General features: G+C 38.1%; 1 protein-coding gene across 1 annotated transcript in view; it reads left to right on the top strand.

Annotated features, from left to right (window-relative positions):
* The first annotated feature begins 815 nt into the window (after positions 1-815).
* LOC101161894 (lipoxygenase homology domain-containing protein 1-like) overlaps positions 816-26527 on the top strand; it is a 31203-nt gene continuing 5491 nt past the window's right edge. Inside the window, exons 1-33 of the mRNA XM_011478952.3 lie at positions 816-1718; positions 2337-2451; positions 3739-3819; positions 3921-4105; positions 4206-4304; positions 5070-5218; positions 5754-5877; positions 6223-6332; positions 7003-7143; positions 7225-7360; positions 8705-8865; positions 8940-9026; positions 9360-9495; positions 9590-9744; positions 9825-9985; positions 10226-10302; positions 10941-11137; positions 11495-11687; positions 13528-13688; positions 13807-14122; positions 15448-15599; positions 18667-18800; positions 19071-19213; positions 19309-19413; positions 19508-19636; positions 19710-19874; positions 21166-21347; positions 21425-21541; positions 21706-21868; positions 23435-23589; positions 23659-23868; positions 23949-24075; positions 26105-26313. Coding sequence (XP_011477254.1) covers positions 1094-1718; positions 2337-2451; positions 3739-3819; positions 3921-4105; positions 4206-4304; positions 5070-5218; positions 5754-5877; positions 6223-6332; positions 7003-7143; positions 7225-7360; positions 8705-8865; positions 8940-9026; positions 9360-9495; positions 9590-9744; positions 9825-9985; positions 10226-10302; positions 10941-11137; positions 11495-11687; positions 13528-13688; positions 13807-14122; positions 15448-15599; positions 18667-18800; positions 19071-19213; positions 19309-19413; positions 19508-19636; positions 19710-19874; positions 21166-21347; positions 21425-21541; positions 21706-21868; positions 23435-23589; positions 23659-23868; positions 23949-24075; positions 26105-26313 — 5400 coding nt within the window. The 5' untranslated portion in view covers positions 816-1093. The remainder of the gene's footprint in view (positions 1719-2336; positions 2452-3738; positions 3820-3920; positions 4106-4205; positions 4305-5069; positions 5219-5753; positions 5878-6222; positions 6333-7002; positions 7144-7224; positions 7361-8704; positions 8866-8939; positions 9027-9359; positions 9496-9589; positions 9745-9824; positions 9986-10225; positions 10303-10940; positions 11138-11494; positions 11688-13527; positions 13689-13806; positions 14123-15447; positions 15600-18666; positions 18801-19070; positions 19214-19308; positions 19414-19507; positions 19637-19709; positions 19875-21165; positions 21348-21424; positions 21542-21705; positions 21869-23434; positions 23590-23658; positions 23869-23948; positions 24076-26104; positions 26314-26527) is intronic.

The raw sequence follows: 26527 nt of genomic DNA, 5'->3' as shown, positions 1-26527 counted from the left end.
AATGCTAAAATGAGTAACTTAACTATTAAATAAATATGTGGAAAAAAATAAAAAAATTTAAAATCATACAATTGTTTTATAATGATTATTTGTAATAATACAGTTTGAACACTTATATTGGTTTGTACTTATTATTTTGACCACCATGGCCTTTACATATGTATAAATAGTAAGATAAAAACGTACGAGAAAGAACACTGGAAAAATTAAAAAGATTTACTTTTTTATAAATTGACTCAAGCAAAAGAAAAAGAAAAATGGACAAACCTGTATAAAAGTTATATTTAGATATGAAATATTCTTTTTAACGTTACTTTTACAAATATAACTTTATAATGTACCCACATAAAAGTCAAAAATAAACCCAAGTAAAGTATTTACTATCCAAACTGACATGTTTTTGTCTAAATGTCATCTTGTCTGAAGTAACATCAGCTGTAGATTATTTTTGAAATTACTAGAATATTAAATTTGAGAGAATCAGTCTTTTATACTTTTTTTTAATTGTAGCTCACATGAAGACAGGTTTTTTACAAGTTACTTGCAAATCAAATGTTGTTTGAATGATGACATATAACTAAAAATACGTGTCATTCAGGCTGTTTCCACCAGTTTCTATTATTTAAGTGGTAACTGTTCCTTGAATGAAGGTACATTTTCTGTTCCAGTTAATGAAGAAATAAACCAACAACAATTACGAGGTTGAGCCTATAGTCTAAAAGCGATGAAAAAAAACTATGTTTATTGTACTTTAATGGGAAAAATTAATTTTGATTAAACTTTGAGCTAATTCTCTTCTTAGAATATGAATCGTCGTATATTAGTGTAAATGGAGTCGGAGCATGAGCTCATCCTTCCTGGCATTCCCTGGCGTGATCAGGTGACTACAAGGGTTCATCATCGTTAATGACAAGCGTAAGTTAAGCAGCAGAGTGGGGTTTCCTCAGGCGCCTAGCGAAGAGCCTCATGGAGGCTCTGGCTCTGGACTGTCCTGCCAGCTGGTCACTGCTGTTCAGCCACAGGTCAGCTTAATCAAGTTTCACACGATCACACAGGAATCGGTTACGGTTACAAGGCAGTAAATAAATTAAAGATGTCTTCTAAAAACAAAAAAACGAGTTCGGGAGAAGAAGAGGAAACCAAAGATGGGGATGACGAAGACTCTGAGGGTCAGGAACCTAAGCCTCAGAAGAAAAGTAAGCAGCTGAGTGAATCAAAGGATGCCGGACGATTGAAGAAGAGGTTTAAGACCGATGAGGATGAAGAATGTAATTCTGAGCCCTGCGAGAGAAAAGTGAGGAAAACCAAGAAAAAAGAAGTCAACACCAAGAGGAGAAGAGACAAAGAAAGGAGCGGGGAAAAGCTGAGCCATGAAATTAACAATAACGAGTCTGCAGATCAAAAGAAAGGTGGAACCCCTCCTGGTGTGACCGAAAAAACCAAGAAGTTCTCAAAGAAGTCCTCTGTCAGAGACACAATGGGATCAAAGGATAAAAAGAAAAAGAAGGAAGAGGAAGCTGCTTCAGATGAAGAGGAGCGGAAAAAGAAAAAGAAAGCAAAGAAGAAGAAGTCTCAAGGGGACAGTGATGAAGACACCAAGAAATCAAAAGGCAAAAAGAAGAAGATTGAAAATTATGTTGAGATATATGAAAAGGAGCTTCGTAGCTATGAGCCGGACAAAGTAGAGAACTATGAGGACGAGTATCACAAAAAGAAAGGTAAATACAATCTGTTTCATCATTTAAAATAATGTTTCTGTGAGGTTTGAGCAAAGACATTTGATACTCTGAGAAGAGGTTAACCGTTGATTGCAGACACGTTAGCTCAGTTTCTCCAGCAAAGAGGCAAGAGATTAGTTTAATGTTCACGGTAATGTAACACTGACAGATGCGGGTGTGTTATTGTCAGCCTCCTGCTACGTGACGCCTGTCATTCTGTCAACCAAGCAGTCGTTTCACATCAATCCCTGCATTTGAAATTTCAGAATGAATGTCAGGATGACGCCTAACTGCTCAATCATCCCGAACAAACACCAAATCCCACTTATGGTTTAACTGACAATTAAATAAAACGTACTTGTGAAGGATCCTTTTAAAGTTTCAACTCCCCCAAAAGGTTTATAATAATTACTTTATGAAGCTGTTGTTTATTTTTGATCAATCTTTGCAGCAATACCTTCGTTGCATTGAGATACCAGTGACAATCTCAATATCCTTAAAACTAAACACAGTTTAAACCTTTTGACATAAAAGGACACTTTTGTTGCCAGAACAAACATGGTACCAAACCAGATGAAAGCACTTCTTCCCATTGAATCTGTCTCTCTAAACCTTCAGTGTACGAGGTGGTGACCATCACCGGAAACGAGAGGGGGGCAGGCACCGATGCCAACGTTTTTGTCACTCTTTTTGGAGAATATGGCATCACACCAAAAGTTCACCTGGCCAGCAAGTAAGTCTAGAAATTGTTCAGATTCAGAGGTTATCTCACCAAATTCTCAAAAGGGTTTGAGGCCCCAATGACAGGAGACCTTAAAAAATTGCATTTGTTGTCACAAACTCAAGCTCGAGTTGATTTCCTTTAGCTATTAAGAGAAGTTTCCACAAGATTTCCCATGCTGTCTTTTGCTACTAATTATTCCAAAAATTATTCTTCTGAACGAAACACTTTGTCTTATATATATAATTATATGTAACATTTGCCAAATATACATTTCTAATATATTTTATAAAGATGTTATGGGTATGTTGTTAATTAGTGGAATGAGTTTTTAATTCCTGAATTCAGAGTTTAGGAATTTTTTTTGTTTATACTTTTGTCCATGTTGTAAATTAATGAGTAAAAACTATAACGGCTCCAATGCTCTTACATCATATTTTATGTTGACCTGTTTTTAGTAAAACACTCTTCTTTTCTTTCTTTCTTTCTCTTTAACAGCACAGAAAAGAAGTAAGAATTTCCCATCAGCTCCTCCGAGTTTAGCATGTTTGCAGTGATTCTGGCTTTTTATGCCATGTTTTAACCCTTTTTGGTTTATCTTAACAACCTGTTGTGCAGACAATGGTGAATTTAAAGCGATGATATAATCTGTAATTTTCCTTTTTCACACTAATATTTTCAGATTCTTATTTTGACAAAAACTCTTCAGTGATAAACTGGTATTGGAATTTGCTTAGAGGGTTCAGATGGATGAGGTCCACAACAATAAAACACATTTCGATCTGTATTCTTTGTTTCACAACATAAGAAAATCTGGCCTTCATGAACATTCTTGCTCTGATTGAGAACAATTCCTGAATTTTCTGTCTTAAGATAACTTTGTTTGTGACTTGCGACTCTTTTGGCAAACTGAAGTTAATTAAGTTAAAATGAAACAACTTAAAAATATTTGAACCAATTAGCAAAAGGCTTCAGATCAAAAGCTTTTGTTAGTTTTAAAAGCCTGTGACACATTCATTTACATTTAGTTAAATTAAAGGTTTCTACTGACATAAAAGAACAAACTTACATTTCTTTTGAGTAACTACACCCATAACTATCCATAAAAAAGTTATCTTTTCTTCTCTTTGAGTTCAAAGAGTATCAAAAATCAAATGCTTGAGAATTTTGTTCTTTTTTCACCTAAGCAATAATGTGTGTAACTTATTCTGTTGTCTTCTCTTGTGTGGTGGTGGTTTTTCCTCATTCCGCCGAAAAAATAGAGAACATTTTTCAGATTTTATTGTTTGGTGCTTTCAGGAGCCGCACGGCATTTGAAAACGGAAAAACTGATGTTTTCAGAATAAGAACCCACAACGTCGGGCTCCTGAAAAAGATAAGGTGTTCCATCCTGAGTGCTGCCAGAGAGTTCATGACAGGAGTGCAGCAAAGTCGATGTGTCGGCTGATTCAGGGAATGATTTGACTCCTCTGCTTTCACAGGATTGAGCATGACAACACTGGCCTGAGTGCCAGCTGGTTCCTGGACAGAGTGGTGGTGACAGATGTCCTCCGGCCTCATCTGAGGTTTTATTTTGCCTGCAATAACTGGCTGAGCAAAACGGAGGGAGATGGCCTTTATGTCAGAGACCTGCTGGGCAGCACAGACCCCATGGATATACCCAAATGTATGAACTCAGGCCTGTCACTCTGACTCTTAATTATTGAACACGTAAAAAAAATATTGGATTGTTTGTAAAACTGATAACTCTTCATTTTTTGTTTCAGATAATAAATATTTGGTGAGTGTTTTCACTGCAGATGTCAAAGGCAGCGGAACAGATGCAGATGTTTTCATCAACATTTTTGGGGAATTGGGAGACACTAGTAAGTAGATTGTGAACAATCTGTTTTTCTTTTTCCTGAAGTATTTAAAATTTGTTGTGAAAATGAAAAATATTCTGTCTCGTATTTTTTAATTTTTGTAACGCAGAGCATCAAACTATTAGGTTTCACCCAATGATGAAATTAATTAATTGTTAGTCTCAATTTTACGCATCAAAATGTCAACATCTTGTTTTTGCTGTTAAGATTTAAGTGAAAATTTATAGTTTTAGTGTTTGAAACTTATAATATGATTAAAAGTGAGAAAACCCAATGAGACAGATGTATGGAGTGATTTTTGTGCTACTATTCAGAGCGTAAAACTCACTGTTTTGAACGTAAAGCTTTAAAAGTTTTGTGTGCTGAGAAAAATATTTTGCACTTGTTACAGTAAAATGCAGCTGAAACTCAAAAAAACATCCAAACAAATACATTTTTGCTCTTAAAACTCAAAAATACATTGAATTTAAAAGAATTTTCACTCAAGAGAAATTCTCTCTTCTGGACTCGAAACACAGTAGGCACCATGTTACAAATGTGCCATAAAAAGCCAGCCAATCACAGAAATCCACCTTCATCATCACCATGTCTGTGATTGGCTTTTCAAGTACATTTTTCTCTTTAAAGTGCAAAAAAAATTATTTGAGCACCAAAATATTTTTAACGTTTTACGCTCAAAACTGTGAGTTTTATGATTGGAATAATGGCACAAAAATCCCTCCATAGACATGGTGCATTTTTCGAATAAATTTCATATTTTTTCTGCAGGTGAGAGGCGACTTGACAGTGACAAAAACAACTTTGAAAAGGCCACAGAGGATAAATTTACCATTGATGCACCAAACCTGGGCAAAATTAGGAAAATCACTATTGGTCATAACAACAAAGGCTCCTCTGCAGGATGGTTTGTAGAGAAGGTAAAAGAAAACAGAAAAACTTTTTTTAAACTCCTTCTTCACCTCCACTCCTCCTCTTAAGTGTTACTTAAGATACGTGAACCTCTTATCCTTCATCAGTTTCTTATCTCGGGCTGCTTTCCGTGCTGTTCAAACACATGCAGTGCCGTGTGCAGCTTTTAGATAAGCTCATTTAAATGGACACACACAGGAGACCTATGTCGTCATCCTATCTGTGTAAAGAGAAACCGTTTTTCATTAGGAGATAGCCTTACAGCAAACAGACAGATGAGTCTGTAGATTTGCTGCTGCAGACTGACAGGAAAGTTCAGGAGTGACAAGAAATTTGCATTTCACAAGTAGATTGTGGCACCATCGGCCAAATGAGCATCTCAGTGGAAGATTTTGTCTCAAAACTTGTGTGTTTGAGCAGCTGAAGCTGCCGATTTACTGTAGAATGTCAAACAATCTGTTAAGATTGACTTATATGAAAATCATTTCAAACAAGAATAAAGAAGAGAAATATTAAAATGTAACATTGTCCCTTTCTATTCAGGTGATTTTAGATGATATGGGAAACAAAATAGTGTATGAGTTTCCCATCAATCGCTGGTTTGCTCTCGATGAAGATGATGGAAAGATACAGAGGGATATTCTGGTGGGAGGAAACCAACCCACAGGTGAGAATGAAAGCTAAAAATTATTTTATTTACCTGGAAAGAAAAACGTCACCAGTAAATGAGAGTGGGGTAAAGATAGACTGTAAAATTTAAAACATTTTTCCTCACTCTAGAGTAGTCTTCCCCTTGCCCAGTCTGAGGAGTTGAAAAGGATGTGTCTTTTTTTTTTATGTAAACAAAATCTTGCAGACAGAATTGTAATGATGAATTAAAGGATTGGACTAATAATGTCAGATCGGATCAGGATGGTCCTGCTCCTGCACAGCTTCTGGAGCTGGATGTGTTGGGGCATTGTGTCTCATTGTCCTTGCCTGTGATAGGCTAACATGTAACCGTATCCACCAGGTATTGTGTACAACGTCCAGATTGTGACAGGAAACATTCGAGGTGCTGGGACCAATTCCAAAATTCACATCGTGATGCACGGCACGAAAGGCATGAGGAACAGCGGCAAGGTCGGCAACCTGGACCTTTGAGTCACACTGAATGAGGGAGTTTTACTACAAAAAAGAATGCACACACAAACAAAAATGGGATGATTCCATAAATAATTTCAAAAAATGAATGTTAAATTCAAAAATACTTTAATAATCTCAAAGGGAAGTTAGGAACACAAAACAAAAATATTAAAAAATATACCTAGGGATGCCACAAATCTGGAAAACTGACCTGTTTTACACCATAAGTGAATTGTTTCTACATTAAAAATGGTCAAAGAATTGTACCAAATGTAAGAAAGATTAAGTATTAGCTTGGTATGAACCAACTTAAAGGTTTTTACTAATGGCCACTTCGTTATTAGCAAGTAATTTACCAAATTTCTAGTCTTTTGGGGTTTTTTTTGTAAAAAAAATCATACATCGAACTGAAAACAAAACCATGAACAAAAAATTGAGGAAAGTTTTGGAGAAAGTGAATTTCTGCATTCCCATTCTCTTATCAATAAAGGTCGATCAATTGAATTAAGATTTTAACTTTCACTATTTATTCACTCTTTTTTATGCAAATGTATTTGTTTATTTATGCTTCTCAAGAGAAATTGCCTAATTTTGCAAATTTTTGTTCATGTGTTTTGTGGATGAATTTTGGCTTTTACAAAATAACGTTTTTGACCTTTTTCTGCAGGTGTTTTTGGAGGGGGGTAGCTTTGAGAGGGGGTTGACGGACATCTTCGTGGTTGAGATTGCCGCCCTCCTCAGCCCCCTCAGCAGAGTCACCATAGGGCACGACAATGATGGGCTCAGTGCCGGGTGGTACTGTGAGAAGGCGAGCTGACAGGAGCGATAATGGGAAATGGTGGCGTTCTGGTGTGGCTCGTCGCTCAGCTCAGTCAATTATTTTTTGCAGGTGGTGGTGTACTGTCCATTCACAGGGATAGAGCAGACCTTCCCATGTGGGAAATGGCTGGATGAAAAAGAAGGAGACGGACTGATAGAGAGGGAGCTTTATGAGATGGTCTCACTCAGGCACAAGAGGCAGAAGAGTGAGTCAAGACAAGATTTACTTTAGCATTTAATCATTAGCATCAAATGTTGTAAAATTACTGTAATATTTTAGGTTTTTGCCAGCTTTTGAATAAAATACATTACCTGGTCACTCCAAACACAAAACGTTGACAAATGACAAATCTGTTGCACAAATGACCAGTTAGGAGCTTTACAAGTGTCAAAACTAAACACTGAGAAGCTATATTCATCTTCTATGCTTCACATATCTGGAACAGACTTCCAGAAAGCCTTAGATCAGCTGAAACATTCAGGCTTTCTTCGAATTCCCTCCAAACTCCCAAACTGCTACTAATCTATAGCGTGGGATAATCTAGTGCCCTGGATTTTAGAAGCAATTTGGACACTAAACTCAATAAAAAAAAATTTAAAACATCAAATGTGATTTTACAAATTAAAAACCTAAAGGAGGGTCTAAATTCAGGGATGCCCAGTTTAGTTTAGTCTGTTTAGTTTAGTTTGGCAGTCAGCTATTGTATTTTATAACTGACTTTATTTTTTTCTGTACCGTAATTATCGATGTGGAGCCCGTTGAGACAACTGTGGTGTTGTATTGGGTTATATCAATAAAGTTGTATCGAATTAAATTGTTTTGTTGATGAAGACTTGGATGGTTTACAAAAAGCCAATTTAAATACATTTTTTCCACATGAAAAATCTTTCAAACGCAATCCATTGTTGTCTATATTTGCACATTAATTATGCTCCACAATCGCTTCCATATTCTTTCAACACTCACTACTTAGTGCAATACATGCAATAGTGCAATAGGTGCAATAGTGCGTTTGCAGTTTTGTAGTGCTGGCTGAGTCTACAATTCCGAGTGACCTAGAAATTTTCCTAGAAGTCTCTGTGAAAAACCAGTGTACGCCGATGCTCACCAGATTGGCGAATATAGACCACAATGCATTCCTTTGAACAATTTTTGTGAACTGATTCAAAAGTTTACATATGCAATCTTTTTTTAAGTTACTTTTATTTTTCTTTTAAATGTTTATTTTAAGCATCACTCATAATAGTGTTTTTTTTTCAGGTTTTATGTAAGACACTTTGCATTGAGTTTGAAAATGTGACGTACAAATACAAATGCCTTTCCTTGGAACTTAACAGCCACTTTTACTTCAGAGTTTGGGTTTCTGCTCCAAGAAGATATTATAAAAAAACTATGAGTTCTAATGAAAACTGAGGGAGCAAAGAAACTGACCTTCATGAACTTATCGTGTCCCCAAAGTTGTAAGCTTGCTAACTAATTGCCTCTCAATCGCAGAAAAAACAGGTTTAATTTTCTATAATCATTAATGATTTATGATATGGATCTCCAGAACATCCCTGGTCCTTGTGGATTTGGACGTCAGACCTTCCCAGTGCAGGAACAGATGCAGACATCTCGTTCCAGGTGTACGGAGACAAGGGCAAGTCAGACGAGATCAGGCTGGACAACAAGAGTGACAACTTTGAGCAGGGACAGATAGACAAGTTTATAGTAAGTTCAATACTTTCATTCAGATTTTAGTTAATGTGATACAACTATTTCAGTTTTTTGTTTTGAATTTACAGGTGGAGTTGCCTGATTTGGGGAAACTGACCAAACTTCGGATTTGGCATGAAAAGAGAAGTACTTTTGCGGGATGGCACCTCAGCAAAGTGAGATTTCTCTTGTCAAACTATCAATAATCTGTTTGTCAGGTTGTGACATTTTTGTGCACAGAAATAAACATTTTTATGTATTTCAGCAACTAAAAAATAAAATGTTCACATATTTTCATGTCAGTTATGGATTTACAGTTAAGGGATGAGATTATTCTTCGATTATAGGCAAATATTTGGATCTGGAAAGGACTATAAACTCTTATAGTAGAGTTGATAGCTCATATTTCCTGGCCTTTGAGGCATTACGAACCCAGAAAATCTATTATATAACATATCTAAAACCTGAAAGACATTCTTACATAAGGCAGCCTCATCTTTTTCCTTCAGGTAACTCTGATAAAGACCCTAACAAAGGAGAAGTACACGTTTCCATGTGAACGGTGGCTGGACATTAATGAGGATGACAATGAAGTTGTGCGAGAGCTTCCTGCCACTGGAGACCTCATCGATGAGCCGCTGCCCCGTACATCCATGCACATTCTGTCACACGCACAGTATATGGATGAAATGTGAACAACATCGCGAATAACTCTCAATATTGTCTTTGTGGTGTGCAGTGATTAAATACAGAGTGACCGTATGTACGGGGAACGTTGGTGGAAGTGGGACGGATGCATCAGTTTTCCTTAATCTGATTGGAGAGCAGGGGGACACTGGAGAGCGGCAGCTGATCAACTGCAAAAACAACGCCAACAAGTTTGAGAAAGGAAACGTGGGTAGAACTGACTAAAAACTGTTCCATAGGCCTCACCCTTCTGTGCTGATTGATCCAGTGGGATTTTCTCCTCTTAGTTTGATGAATTCATAGTTGAAGCCGTGAACCTCGGGCCAATCCGCAGGCTGAGGATTGGACACAACGGCAAAGGCAGAGGCTGCGGCTGGTATCTGGGAAAGGTGACTGTAAGAGAGGAAGGACAGGCAGAAGCACATGCTGTGGAGTTCCCCTGCAACAGGTTTTCACAATACGTATCTTTATTTGCTTTACATAGTGTTAGAAATGAAAAGGATCTTCAGATCAACTCATGAGAATGATATTTGCACAATTTTTAGTCATATCAAATGATAGAAAATTGTACAAATACCATCCTCATGTAAAGATATTATTTTCAGTCATTTCTTGTTTTCTTATTGTTCTGGTAGCCATTTAGACTTTTTAGAGCACGTGTCATTTTTTTCAATAATGTTTGGTACAGGTGGCTGGACCGCTATGAGGATGATGGACATATAGTCAGAGAGCTTGTGCCGTTTGAGGATGGTCAGCGTCTTTACAGTAAGACAGCTTATTATAAAAGCTTTGTTTTACGGTTACATAGTACTTTTTGCTGTAGCCTAACAAAGAAGTGTAAAATATTTTGTGTACTATTAAAGTCATTACATGTCAAATTACAAAAGGCTTATCAGCTAAAATGTGAGTGGATAAAAATGTCCCATTGTCAGTCACTTGGAGCTTTTGACTATCATTTATCCAAATCTTTATTTGTATATCTTTAATAGGTGTGTCCAGATTTATTGAACAGAAAAAAAACATTTGGTCTTAAAGTTTACATCGCCATATTTTTGTGACATGGAATCCGCCATGTCAGAGCCAGACGACGTCAAAGAAGTCTATGGGGGTTTTGGCTTCTTGGAACCTATTTGGAACGCGAAGAGGAAGGGTTCACTCAGTTTAATTCTCATATACAGTCAATGGTTTCAATGTAAAATGCTCTATGATGTCACTTTGAAATATCTTCTACCTCTACCTCACCCTCCCACAGGTAGAGTGAGAATTTTATTTCTAAATAACAGGAAAACATGAGCTGTAATTTATTACAACCTCAAACTCCCTTGGGTAACACTCAGTGAAACTATTCTATCATCTTGTTTCCTGTAATTCTAATTCCTAGTATTTTTGTGTGCTTGCCTCAGATATCAGCTATCATATTGCTGTGAAGACCGGTGAGGTTGCCGGAGGCAGCTCCGACTCTAATGTGTTTGTGAAGCTTTATGGCGAGAAGGGCGACTCCAGCAAAACAATGCTGGTGGTGTCGTCCAACGACCTGGGGAACTACTTTGAATCAGGTCGAGTTGATATCTTTACAGTGGAAACCTACGACATTGGACAGGTTTGGTTATCAGGATCTTTGCACATCATTTCTCAAACTTACACAATTGTAACTGTTCATTTTTTTCTGGCTACTCACCAATCTAGTTACTTTTTTGTTTTGTTAGTTTAACCAATAACAATTTTTTGGCTGTATAAAGTTATAGTAGTGTTTAATAAGATCTACAATACTTCTGGTTTTGTGCTGATTTCATGTTAAAAACATTATATTTGTTCTCACACAAAACCTTGACTTGTAGTCTTCTTATGCATGGGTAAATGGGACTGTAAAGCGCATTGGGCCTTCTAAGAAGGTAGTAAAGTGCTCCATAAGTATACATCATTTACCATAAAGTGTTTTTCCTTAACCTTTTACCAGATCAATCGTCTCATCATTGGTCACACCAATAACGGCATGAATGCTGGCTGGTTCTTAGACAGCGTTCAGATCATGGTTCCAATTCACGGAAAAAATTACATGTTTCCCAGTCACCGCTGGCTGTGCAAGGACAAGGCTGACGGGAAGACCGAGGTGGAGATTTACCCAAGCGAGATCGTTGATCTGGAACTACGTAGGTGACATTCAGCTGATAAAGACTCTGATATCTGATGCTTTCCTTCCCAAAAAATTTGTAAACTTTTAAGTAACAAGCAGGGTTTGAGAAAATCAATTCTCTATTTTTCATTGCGAAAGGTTTTCGTGAAGACTATATGCGCTTTTTGACTAAATTTATTTGAAATTGATTATTTCTGGAAATATCTTTGACATATTTATGGATTCTTTAATGAATAATGCACACTATCCGTCAAAAGAATTCGGCCCCAAGAATGGACACGGTTTATGTCGGACAACCCAAAGAGGCAGAGACTCAAGAGCAGAAAAAGTTTATCCGAAAAATCTCAGCATATGGTGGAGATTTTCAAAAATGTTTGTCTCTGGAGTTGTCAAGGCGTTTAGGTGAAGGGTTGGGAAGCACTGGGAAGGATTAAGAACAGTGGTGATCAGATTGTGAGGGAGATATGTCCAGCAAATAATCCAAAGGGTAATCCAGATCCATAAACGCGGGTCCAAAAAAAGGCCAGCACCAAAACATAGGAGTACGAGGTAGAGGAATATACCAAGTTCAGAACAGGTGAGGGTGAAGTGGCTAATGAGGAGGGAAGAGACTGTGGCAATGTCTTAATTGGCAACAACTGAAGAAGGTCAGGCAGCATGGGAGAACATGACAGGACATGCAGACAGATAATTGTTTTGTGTATTTGTTTCATCATATAAAACGTTCAAATTACGATTTACTATCAGCTTCCTTTTTGAAATCCATAGCTGACCATTTCGGAAAAACAAGATAAAACTAGCAGCGAATATGAAATCTAAACTGACAAAAGTTCCTTTTTTAGGTGGATTTTTTTTTATTAAAACTGAAAAAGTTTGTCTAAATCAAAGAGGGACTTTCTGAAAATTGTTATAAATGAGTCTGTCATGGGAAAGCGAGATGCTTTTGAGAAGGGAAGCAATGATGTTTAGCAGCCAAATGCTGCATATTAAATCAGCTTTTTCTGACCTTAGGTATCTCCATCCATAATACCGTATTTTCCGGACTATAAGTCGCCCTTTTTTTCATAGTTTGGCAAGGGGTGCGACTTATACTTCGCAGCGACTTATATTAGAGATAAATTGAAATAAATACATTGTTAACCCTCCTGTTATGTTCATTTGTGAGGAACAGAGATGATGTTCCTGGCTAAATTTGATGTATGAGGTATGTTAAGTGTTAAGAGTATGTTAAGTGACTCAGATAATCAGCAAACTTTTTTTACAGTAAGATCTTGAAGGTTAACAACATAATATTCTATTTTCCAATGATTTCATAGATTCAGAAATGCAATAAAAATGACAAATGTTTCTACAAATACAGGATGAAAACAGAGAATTAGTTGGACAATGATGCTTCATGAAAGGAATAAATAAATAAGTATGAGAAAGACTAACTGTGAAATTATGAGATAAACAGTCTGCTATGATTGTGTCATGAGGTTGTGCAAGTTATTAGTTCTTGGTCTCAGATTTTGTCAAATAAATTTCCCGTCAAAATGCGACTTATAGTCCAGCGCGACTTATCTGTGTTTTTTTCTACTTTATAATGCATTTTTGGGCTGGTGCGACTTATACTCCGGAGCGACTTATAGTCCGGAAAATACGGTATATGTTCTCACTAAAAAATATACATAATTTTATCAAGGGAGAGTCTGTTATAATGTCTAAGTTTGCAGCATATATAATCAAATTATCTAAACACTTCGACTCCTCCTGCTTGGAGCTAAAAGGAAGTGTAGTTTCTGATTTTAGTATTCAATTCTATTATTTGATCACTAAAAATAATCAAATGTTTTCCTTTACATGTTTTGTTACAGTGATAAACTACGAAATCACTGTGATAACTGGAGATGTGATGTTTGCTGGTACCAATGCCAACGTGTTCATCCAGATCTACGGAGACAAAGGAAAGACAGAGGTCATCACCCTCCAGAGCAGATCCAACAACTACGAGAGAAACACAACAGAAATATTTAAGGTGCCAACACAAGATCTCATTTATTCCCCTGCTCTAACACATTTCTCAGCTGTTCCACTTCAACATCCAAGAAAAACATGGAAGATATTGAGTGAAAGACGGTCCCAATGCTTCACAGATAGAAGCCAAAGATGTGGGGAAGGTCTTCAAGATACGGATCGGTCATGATGGCTCTGGGACTGGATCTGGCTGGTTCCTGGAGTCGGTGGACGTCAAACACCTCATCATGGCTTTGGTTCCCAAAGAGAAGAAGAAAGAGGACAAAAAGAAGAAAAAGAAGAAGAAGAAGGAGGAGGAGGAGGAGGATGTAGAAGAAGAGATGCAGGAAGTGGTACTGACCTATCATTTTCCCTGCTCACGCTGGCTAGCTGGAGGAGAGGAGGATGGAGAACTGGTGGTAGAGCTACTGCCTGAAGATGAAGAGGATCTTGAAGGTATGACGTGCAGTGCATGAACAATGACGGGAAACAAGCATCTGACAAAGTTATGTTGATTTGTTGAAGGCAAAGCTGTCGTCACATCACAAACAAGCCACTCTGTGAGCTCAATTCAATATTTTTAGGATTTATTGTCACACTGACAAACTGTGTAGACAAAAATTAAATTCATGCCATTCCTCCGATCGCACATGAGCTGTTGTGTCACTAAGGTTGTCAGAACTGCGCTTCAGGTGAAACCAGGCTACCTTTGATTTTAACCCAAGAGAACCAATGGAGCAATGGAACTTTAAAAGCCCAGAAGAAAATTGCTCTTGACAAAGCTGCTCTAAACTGGTAAAGGAGAATTTAAACTTGGTTTAAATTACGATTATTTGACTTAAGCAATGAATTTCATTTCCTGCGATACAGCTAGATCGCTCTGTCTGAGGCAAGTTGTTAATCAAATCGACCTACTGTTTATCGTCATAAAATCGCTTAAAAATTACATCTTTTCATTATAATTTCCATTGGAAAATACCATTTGGATTGAGGCGGGGCAGGCTTATTTAATGAAACGACCAAGTGAATGACAGCAAAAAATGATCAGGTCATCATTACAGTCCAACGTGTGGAAACACTTTGAATTTAGCAAAAACATGTACAGTGTGGTAGAATTTTCCTTTTGTATTATTTTGATGGGAAAAAACAACAGTGGGCTGAACCTAAAATTTGAATGGATTTGCCATTAATTCTTGTTTACTTGTTTGGTGGTACACATATTTAACTTACACTCAATTTTCAACTTCGCCTGCACTGTTCAGTACCCAGGTATTTACCTCTGAGTCACACTGGTTGAAGTTTTGGCTAAAAAGATGTCCCGGATTCATTTTAGGGCACTGGATTGGATCGAATTGGATTGTTCAAAATGAACAAATATCGACTATGAATCGTGTCTCCAACCACAAATCACATGTATCGAATTGTATTAAAAATGAATCATTACACCCCTTCTGACCAAGACACAACACATAGATTGAAACACATAGACTGCAGCTATTTTTTTTCTCCATAAAAGTTATTTTTTTCCTTCATCTTTAGGAAACTACTTTTGTCAAAGTTAGAACCAGTTATATTGCAATTTTAATCAGTGTGTCTCTGTGTAAATGTAAGGCGAGTCAAGTATAAAAAAAGTTAGTTTTTAGATCTTTTTCTCTCCTTTTTGGCCTCTTTTTCTTTGAGAAGCTTGATTTGCTTGCAGTGGGATTTAACTCCAGTTACAGACTGACATGTGGGAAAGGTGGAGCAGCTGTAAGTAATTCATCCCTTGCTTTGTGTGACAGCTAACACCTATGAAGTGTGCGTCTTCACCGGTGACATGCTCGGAGCCGGGACGGATGCCAACGTGTACATAAATATTTATGGGGAGAATGGAGACACCGGAGAGCGCTCCCTGAGGAACTCTGACAACCTCAACAAATTTGAACGCGGGCAGGTATGGCACTTTAAACCAACCTCTACCACCAATTTTCAAAAAAATCTGGAGAAATTATGAGATGATTCTTCCTTACATTTACATTTACTTTACTTTCTTTTCACTCATTTACACGAAGGCTGAACACTTTTGCACTCTTTGCTGATCTCTTTCCTAAACTAAATCTACATTTTGTTAAATCTGAGCATTTCCAGGCAACAGTGGTCTGACACTGAGGAGCGGTAGGGAGTGTATTCTTGTGGGAGCACAAGTTTTCCTGCAGGCAAGGCTGCTAGACAAACTCTAAGGAGTTCTGTGTGTCATTAAACTTGTCCTACTTTTACTTATTATCATCTTTGAATTATTCATCTTTACATTACAGCTGGCCCTATAGGAAATTTCTTTATTTTTTTTATTTCAGAGCTCAACAGATGGCCAGTATTAAAACATCCAAAGAGTGTTTTAAAAAAAAGGGTGAAGCAAAGAACCTCAAACACAATTCCAAAAGTTTCTTGATTATTTTTGAAGCAGAGTTTCAACTCCAGCTGAGGCTTTTCTAAAAAATATTTTTACCAACTCAGGTTTTTCCCCTCAAATGTTGCTTGTTTTAGCCTTTAATTCTATTAAATGTATATGTAAGTGTGATTAAAACACACGTCACCATTCAGAATGTATTAGGTCTTTAACCCAGTGGTGTCTGAGAGACTCTGGTAAACCCCATGACTCTGAAAAGTATTATTTTTAACTTTTACGTTTTTTTCAGTTATATCGAATTGACTAATGAAGCATTCACAATTTTTATATATGTATAATAGAGTTGTGTACCTTTCCTTCCTGCATAATTCGATATTCAACCCGATATTCAATCCGGATCAGTTTTACACCTTTTACCAACATAATCTTGTTCATACCTTTGGTGTTCAATCAATACTGCCGTGTCTCCTAGTCCTAGATCATTTTTTTGGTCTGTACCTGTATCCTTTACATACGTGAGAAGTAATGTACGAAGGGAATTTTCATAAGATTTTGAAAACACCAATGTCATTTGAAAACCCAGCAAAAGAGAAGAGTACAGATCTAACCTAACATCAGTTTTCCGCTCTAAAGCCAGCTGCACCCTGCAAGAAAATAATAATAAACAACGTTCTGCTCATGATACAAACATTTGTTTTTTTCTTTTAAAATTTAAATACCATGACACACTCCTCTTTAAAAAAAAAAACGCATGTTCTATTTATTAATTGTAGTTCATGGACTTCACTTCTGATAGTGTGGACCCAGATGAACCTTTGAAAATCATTGGGACACCTCATCCATCAGTGGTGTAACCAAGGGTTACTGGTTCTTTTAGGTCTTCCAGCATCAGACAGCCTCACTCATTATTGCCATCAGTTAAAGGGGTGGAAGGTGTGTGTGTGTGTGTGTGTGTGTGAGGGGGGGGGGGGGGTTCATTTACTCTACATGAGAACTTAACTGAGTGACCTCGCTGATTACATTCCAAACAGGAAATACCCCCTGGTCCCAAAAAGCCAAATACCATAGAATTCTAAGAAATAAACAGCTGTTACTCAGTCATTCTACTCATTAGAAAAAACGTTTTTGCTTCTGATACCTTTTTTAACATGTTCTAGCTAATTCTTTTTTTTCGTGATATTTTTTTCTGTGGTGCAAGTTATTCAAGGTATAAACGGACCAATCTAATGCCTCAATAAAAGTGAGGGGCTTTATGTCGAACGTTCAAAGCACTTGATTGACAGATTCTCCTGAGACTGCTTTTGAGTGGACGGGGTGTGGCTGTCTAACATGCTCACTCCTGATTGGAGAGAGTGGTTGCCATATAAATGTAGACTTAGACTAACACAAACCAATCATGGCTTACTGAGGACGTCCGGTTCCAACATGGAGACTGACACATCACCAAAAATGGCGACTGAATTGACTTCATTTGGTTGGTACCAGAACTTGCCTGTTTTTATTTCATTTATTTTTGTGCATAGCCCTTTGTTTTACCAAGTATGAAAGGTACATTATAAATAAAGATGGATGGATGGATGGGTGGATGGATGGATGGATGGATGGATGGATGGATGGATGGATGGATGGATGGATATAAAGGGTTTATGGCTGTGAACTTGCTTCGTAAACAGCAGCTACCCTTCAAGTACTGGTAGCCTGTTTTGTCCAAAACCACCTTGTGACCTTTATAGATAGATCTGATTGTTTTAGCTATTCCTGTGCGGTGCAGTTGGTGGAGGGCTTTTCAGAATGAATGTACTCTTTGGGGCAGGGGGTCCTTAACAGAGACAATGGCCTTGGACAAGCTTTCTGCCACCGCCCTTAGCGGTCTTGGCTTTCTGTGGGGAACCTTTGGACAGCTGCTCAGCAGGTGTTGCAAGGATCCCTTTCCTTGCGACGCCTGCTGAGCAGCTGTCCACGAACAGATCTAGTGTGCTGGTATCTCACTTGTTCTCCATATGTGGACTTTGGCTGACTTGGTCATGGAAATTAGCCCTAATTTTGCAATAAAGGCCACCCTCCCAGTCCCACTTTGTCCAAGCCACATTCCTACTTGCTAATTCTTCATCTAATTCTTCACAGACCTCTCCTCTACTGACTTCAGGCCTTGCTGATTGTAGTTTTTGGGTAAAAATCCAATCCAGTTTTCCCAGATTCCAACTTTTCCACTACTTCCTCCCTGTCCTCACTTAAGTGCCTGCAAAGTCTTAATTAGAAAAAAACAAAGACTGAAATAAAGATTTATTTCTGGCATAACAATGGCATTTTCACTTTCTTTTATTTTTTGAACTTTTCTTTAAATTTTGGCCAATATTTTCATGCTCTTGGTTGCATTTTTATAAACAAATGTTACTATTATAGTTTTTACAAATGTATACAACTTTACAATCCATGTATTTCCCCAATATTTCTCATGCTAATAACTTATTTCATTTGGTTCAAACATACATGTGTGTTTCAAGGTTGATCAAAGGCATCACATATTTTTCTGCCTGACTTTTCCTGAAGCAAATATTGGTCTAAAAATGATAACCTTAAACAGGACAGTGGGTCTTTCTTCTGAATCCTACAGGAAGATGTGTTCATCGTCACAGGTGTAGATTTGGGGCCTTTGAAGAAGCTGCGAATCCGCCATGATAACTCAAAATCTTTCTCATCCTGGTACCTGGATCGCGTGGAGATAGTGGATACAAAGGATGATACAGTGTATGTAAAACTGGCAGTTAAAGCTCGGATTCTGCTCAATTACTCATCTAAAAAACAAAACATGTACCGTAATGTCTATGTTTGAAAATATTGTTTTTCATTGGACAAGTAACATTTGAGAAATATTTTACATAAAAATCCCTGGAAATAACTTCCAGTGTGTTTTTAAATTACTTTTGCGCCATAGGGTAAATAGAGACAACAAGTAGCTGTGATCTACCTTTGCTTTAGCATGACTGATGTTAAATTTTCCCTTTGGGGGGGGTTCAGATATTTTTTCCCCTGCAACCGCTGGCTCGCAGTGGATGAAGATGACGGACAAATAGCAAGAGAGCTGGTTCCTGTGGACGAAGCCTTTATGAGGAGGGATGAGGAGGAGGGAACGGGAGCAACTCTGGGTCTGGAGCAGAAATGTAAGAAACCAGACTCATGTCGGATTCTTATGTCAGCAGAAGGAAAACATTTGGAAAACAGAGATCATTTTTTGATCTCTGCATTTATGTTGCAGCAATGTCTACCACATACACAATCAAAATCAAGACTGGAGAGAAAAAGTATGCTGGGACTGACGCCAATGTCTTCGCCATCCTCTTTGGTGAAAATGACGACACGGGTGCAGTGACTTTCCCGTATTCTTACATTTTTAGGGAATGTCAGCTGCAGGTAGTTTAAGCTAAAATGATACATTTTCTGATTTTTACCCACAGGGATAATCAATTTGAAGGCTTGTAAAAACTACAAAAACAAGTTTGAGCAAGGCATGATCAATGAGTTCACAGTGGAGGCTGTGGACTTAGGTGACCTCCAGAAGCTTCGAATTGGACATGACAACTCGGGTGAGGAAATCAAAGAAAGATAGTTCCCTAAAGCATTATTTTCATGAAACTTTATCTTTTCTTCCACCATCAGGAAGTTCACCTGGTTGGTTTTTGGACTGGGTTGAGATCGATGCCCCCTCTCAGGGTCAGAAAATGCGGTTCCCGTGTGGCCGCTGGTTGGATAAAGGGGAAGATGATGGTGCCATTGTGAGGGATCTCAATCCTGCTGAGCTGCAGACTGAACTCTATACCCCATGTGAGTAAAAAATCATTGAAACGAACATGGCAGAGAATTTTCCCAGCTTTGATAATAGGTAAAAGTGTAAAACACGTCTCCACATGGTGAACTCCAGGTTAAAGTATATAAACTGACATGAAAAGAGGGATTTGTCATTGTGGTTGCCATTCAGGCCTCTCAAGAATATTACAATGTCTCTGATCTAAAGCTACTCATTTTGGCTAAACTAGAAGCAAAGGTATTTGACCCCTAGCAAAAGATCGGTCACAAATTACAAAAAGAGGTAAACAAATTTAAAAAAATTGTTTGTCTAGAAACACAGAAGAAGCATATAAATTCTCAAAGTGGAAAAAGTAAAAAAAAAATAAGTATATGCAGAGGATGAGACAAAAAAGGACACAAAGATCCAGTGAAGAAAGAATTTCCTTTAGAAAAATGACAAATCTTTAAAGTTCAGGAAATGTTCCTTTACTAAATAACTATTTTGAGCCATAAAACAACCCTAAGTTTATGTTCGTGTTAAGTACAAAGATCTTGGCATCATTTAAAGACCCACTCCAATCATCTTTTGATTTATTTTAAAAGCGTTCCCAGTGGTCTTTTAATTCTGATTATGATGTTTTCAGCCAGAATCAAAGCACCTGTGTGGTTTTCTAGGACATAATTTCTGCAGAGCAACAGTAGTTCATTGGTAATTTGCCTCTGAGTTGTGGGTGGGACGGTTGGGGCAAAGCAATCTCATCCCCCCTTCTCTGTTACTGAGAGCTTACTGTTTACACTCTCTCCTGCTAGCTTACAACCCCTCCCAACCAAATTTTAGAGGTGCAACAGAGATGTTGAGCTATATCATAGCTATCCAGCCGTACAGTTTTGAGTCCGCTTGGACGGGGAAAATGAAGACCCACATATATCTATATATCTGCAAGTGGATGCATCGTAATGGAGCGGAGCAGGGAGGTGGTGGCCCGCCCAGCATATTTTTACTTAACAAATAAGCTCTTTTTCAAACAGCATTTTCCATAAAGTCCTGATTTACAATAATTTGAATAATAATTTTTTTTTAAAACCGCAGACATACAATTTGAAGCTTGCCTTTATTTATGTCCTTCATCATTGGAAAAATGTTTTAAAAAAATTACCAAAAATACAATTTAGATTGCAGTGGGTCTTCAAGCATTTGACAGACATGAAAATAAATCCAGATGACCTGCTGGGATGAACACAGAAGCAATTTTTACTCATTAGACCCAATAGTGACCATCATGGTCACTGACTGTGTTTTGAAACCTTTTCTCTTTCTGTTTTTCAGTTGTTCCGTATGAAATAAAAATATTTAGCACTGACGTGTTTTGTGCGGGCACAGACGCAGACGTGTTCATAGTCCTGTACGGACAAAACGGGCTCTGCACGCAACAGAAACACCTGTGTGTCAACAAAAGAGAGAGGCGGATGTACTTTGAGAGAGGAGCCGAGGACATGTTCATTGTTGAGGTGATCCCATCGGTTTCAACAAATGACAATTTAACATTCTCACTGCAGGCCTGTACACTGTGGGTTTGTGTTCCCAGCTGGAAGACGTAGGTGATCTATTAGAGAAAATTAGGATCGGACATGACAACAGGGGCACCAACCCAGGGTGGCACCTTGACAGAGTGGAGATCAGGCGACAGCTCCGGAAAGGAAAGGTAAAAAAAAAAGATCTGTTACATTACACCTGCACTACTAAGAAACCTTTATAACAAAAATTCATCATGACATCAAAAACTACTGAAAATTTTCTTATATTTTGGTCATGAACATGCCTGTCCATGTTGACGTTTTTAAGAAGGGCCTGTTTGGTCAATGACAGGGTTCAGAGACGACCATTTTTCCATGTGAGTGTTGGCTCGCCAAGTCTGAGGACGATGGGGAAACAGTAAGGGAACTGGTCCCTTCAAGCGTCATCACAGAGAAACTCATGAGGGATGGGACGCTGAAGACGACTGAAATTGATGTGGAGGATGCTCTTGAGAGTAAGTTTTAGTCTTGCTTCTGTGATAGACCTTTAATTTCTTTAAGCTCTTGTTTAAAGTTCCACCCCAGTCATCAAGATCTGTTTTAAAAGCATTCCCAGTGGACTTTTAATTATGATTTTTTTTTTTAAACCTGTTTCGTTTTCTTGGACATAGTTTCTGCAGTGCTGCAGTAGTTCATTAGAAATTGGCTCCAAAATGGTGGGTGGTATTGTTGGCTCAGAGTAAGCCAGCCCCCTCATCATTATCCATCTGTTTATGTGCTCTCCCACTAGCTTACACCCCTTCACAAGCCTAACCTGACAGTACAATATTACGGCTGGGTAGCTCGTTTGGTAAGGTGAAGGACTGGCACGCAGGAATCCAGGGATTGATTCTCGGGGGGAATGAACAAGCAAGCAATGGGGTAATGGGACAATTACCATATCAAAAGTGAGCAATTAACATCATCCAGCGCGGCCCTTTGGGCAAAAATTAACGCTACTGCCTGACTGAATGATCCCGGTAATGGTCAGAGGGGCCATAGGTGCGAACTGGCAGCCACGCCTCTGTCAGTCTGCCCCAGGGCAGCTGTCGCCACAACAGTAGCTCACTGTCACCAAGTATGAATGAGGAGCGAATGATTAAGATTTGATCGGCTGGAAAAGATAAATCCAATGCATTATTATTATCATTCATTATTATTAAAACCGGTGCGAGCACATTCAGCTGTACAGTTTTGAGCCAGATGCCAGCTCAGACTAGGAAACATAGACGAGTATGCATCTAGTTGATGCAGCACTTTTGCACTGCTCTTAATTCACAACAATTGGGAATAAAGAAATACTCAGGAATTGAATTCTTAAGTTTGATTTTCTATAAAAATGATGTCCATCATTAGAAAAATGCCACAAGGCCATGTTTAAAACAATTTTCATTGGAGTGTGTTTTAGAACTTCAGTAATACTTTCATTTTGGTGTATTTCTACTTGTCCTTCAAATGAAATGTTCACTGTGCAATTACATATGCTTTAAAGGTATATTTGTTACAAATAAACTATAATTTCCAATTGATCCATAATCATTTTATTTAAAAATTGTTGCAAAAAATCAGAAGAACGGCAAAACAAAAGCAATGCCTTAGCAGTGTGATCATTAAAATGTGCAGCTCTCCAATCACTATAAGACCATTATAGCTCAAGTAGTGTTTGTTTTGGCTGTAACATGCATCTTTTCTCATCCAAGATATAGATTTTTTCCAATAAAAACTATCAAGATCGGTTACTCTCAATATTTTTACCAAGATAGTCAACTGATGGATATCTTGAAAAAGCAATATTTATCTCAAACAAATTGGAAAACACGGGTTGATTAAAAATACTACACATACCTTGATAGGGCTAAGGGCAGCAGATGCCCTTTTTCCCCAACAAGATAGTGATCAAAAGCCTTTATTTTGCCACATGTGTGTGTTTGATTTAGATGAGGTCATTCAATTGGAGAATTCCTTTCAAGACCAGATTTACAAATTGTTCTGATGTTGTAGTTCATCTCCTTTAATCACTGCTGGATTTTGTCTCCAAATAGTCCACATGTATAAGGTTTCAGTGCGGACAGGTGACATGTACGGAGCTGGTACTGATGCCAACGTCTTTCTGACCATCTATGGAGACCTGGGAGACACTGGAGAACGCAAACTCGCCAAATCAGAGAACAACAAGAACAAGTTTGAGAGAGGAGAAGTACGTTGCGATAAACTAAAGCCTGGAACAGTTTGCGTGTGTGGATCTGAACATCTGTTTCTGTCTTAGGTGGACAGATTTGACATTGAGGCTGTGGATCTGGGGCAGGTCTTTAAGATATACATCCGCCATGATAATTCCATGATAGGAGCAGACTGGTACCTGGATCAGGTGGAGGTGTTAGATGTGGAAACAGAGGAAGTCTACATGTTCCTGTGTGAGCGCTGGCTGTCAACAAAGAAAGAGGACAAGCAAATAGACAGAATCTTCTACGTCAAAGTTAGTCGAAATGCAATATTGGCTCCAACTTTTTGTGGTAAACAAGTTTCAGCATCAATATTTGTGTTTGTCTTCTTCAGGGCTATGAAGGTGAACGGAATACTGATCAGTATTTCCAAAAGATTTCCCAAACCAAGCAAGGACTGGACAAAAACGCCAATAAGAAAAAAAAGAAGAAAAAGGTGGCGGTGGCTGACGAGGGTCCAAGTAAGAGTGCAAACTAATTCTTTGTTGGAATTGCAACAAACTCTTTTGCCAAAAAAGAATGTACAAGACTTAAGAGATAAGACCATGTAGTTCCACTCCCCTCAAAAAAATCTTGGTGTCACTAATTACCTCAGAGGACTCCTTTGGAGTTAGTTTTTTCTGATTCCCACATGCCATACCTTCTGGGCACTTTTTTGTTGTAATCAAGCCCTATGGCTTGGCTTCCTAACTCTGTAGCTAAACCCTAAGACGTAGATTTAACAGATGCGGGTGTTTTTGCAAAACAAGATTTGGTCAGTTTTGCTCTGTTTTGTGCCTAAAAGGAGTGGAGTTTTTTTTTTGAATGGTTCTATATGTTTATGCAACAAAGCACTTTAAGCCAGTCTATCAGTTTTTATTTGTTGAGCATTTTTACACAAAGTAGTAAACAGTGATGTCCACTTAAAGAACCTGCACTGCTACCCTTTAAACTCCTTTAAAATAAAAATTCAAAGTCATGGTTTGCTTTATTGCCCAAACAAACAGAGCATTTAAATGTGGTTACTCTCAATGTTTCAGACAACAGTAAAATAAATAAATACGAGTATACAACGTTAACCCAAGCAACAACAACGTTATGTAAGGGTTAATGGCCGACACAGTATGCATAATCATTTTTTAACGCACGCCATGGAAGCCTGAACCGTCCGACACAAAACGGAGGAGGGTTGCTTCCGCGAAGTGCATTAAAAAGAGATAATGGATACTTCGAAGGCCATTAACCCGCTTATACCATGGTCACTTACAAAAGAGATAAATAGCAACCAGTTTTTAGTCCTTAACTCTTGTTTTTTTTCCAATTTGGATCGCTTTTCTCACAAAAGGCATACTATTTGTTACGTGGTACTATTTGTTACGTGGAACTATTTGTTACACGCCGCACCACGTAACAAATACTCCGCGTCGCACCGCACCACCACTGCAGTCAAGATTCTGCGAAATAAAGCTATTTATATATGCTGATCTTTCCGATGGGTTGAATAAAGCATAAGTTCAGATAGAAAGTTCACCTCTTACCGCTTGTTTTTGTCCAAATGATGAAGCAAAAGGTTATTTTAAAGAAGCCGGCGCAGTGATACAAATCATTTAAACTAGGTGACCGGAACTTCTTTTTTCACCGTGGTATATCACTTTTTAACGCACGCCGAGCTGCCAATCAGAATCGAGTATTCACCCGGACCATGGTATAAAAAAATTATATAGCTTTGACAAACTAGGGCCATAGCAACCATCCAGCACAATGTTACAAAATAAGTCTGGACAGCAGTTCAAAAGTAAAGATGTGCAAACATGTGGAACAAGAGTGGCTGTGAGCTTATCAGACTGATGACAGGGAGACGATATCACTTCAATGTTGGATACAAAGTTCAAATGTTGTTGTGTGTGTGAGTGTAGGCAGTTTCGAGAGGTTGGAGGTTAGTGACCATGGGGAGCCGAGGGAGGTCATGGTTAGAGAGGAGGGGATGTCAGCTTCCTGACAGCTTTATGAGCTAAACTGCCCTTGAGTCCACTGGTTCTAGCCAGCAGACTCTGGAAGCTGCATGATTACAATAATTGCGAGAGCAATAGAAGACATTAGTAAAAGGTGATTTATTAAAATAAAATAGATGTTTACTCACTATTTTAGTCAAATTCTAATATAATCTTTCTTTGTTAATTTGACATTAAATGTTTTTTCTTTAATGTATAACTTTTTCAACCCATTTTTTCTGGTTTTTTTTTTTTACAAAACATATACATTACTATTCTGTCTGTCTTATGTAGTGCAACCTAGCATACTGTATAGTTTGGAGATGATAAAGCCCAAAAGACGTCTTTCAAAATCTGTCTCCATATTATAAGGCCTCTGAGGTCTGAACAAATACAAAATAAAATAAAAATAAAAATAAAAACCTTTGTGTCACTTCTTAAATTGCTGATAAAAGACCGTGGTTGAGACAAAACTTTCGAAGAAAAATTGTCTTCAAGCTGTTGTTTCTCTTTCATACAGTAATTCCTTATCACTTCACTCTGTCCACTGGAACTGACCACGATGCCACAACCACAGCCAGAGTTTACGTCATTGTCATCGGCCCCAACGACATTGAGACAGACCGACTGTGGCTTGACCTGCCAGAGGGGAAGAAATCCTTTGCTGCTGGCTCCATGGACCATTTTCTGTGTTATGGAACTGACGTAGGAGAGATCAAGAGGGTGGAAGTGAGAATCTAGGGATGTTTGTGGCCTTATCTGTCAAACTGTCTTTTCCTTATGCTGCCTCCACAGATGCACTGATGTTAAAGATGAAAAAAAGGGTTCTAGCTCAGCAATAATTAACCATAGCTGCGCCTTGTGGGATGCAGATCAAACAAAATCAAATGGTGTATCTATTCCCTGCTCTTCCGTTTCCCATTCCCTTGTCTTTGTCTTCTCT

Source organism: Oryzias latipes, chromosome 9 (assembly GCF_002234675.1).
Source record: "Oryzias latipes chromosome 9, ASM223467v1".
Taxonomy (NCBI): Eukaryota; Metazoa; Chordata; class Actinopteri; order Beloniformes; family Adrianichthyidae; genus Oryzias; species Oryzias latipes.
This window is presented reverse-complemented; position numbering and strand designations above follow the sequence as displayed.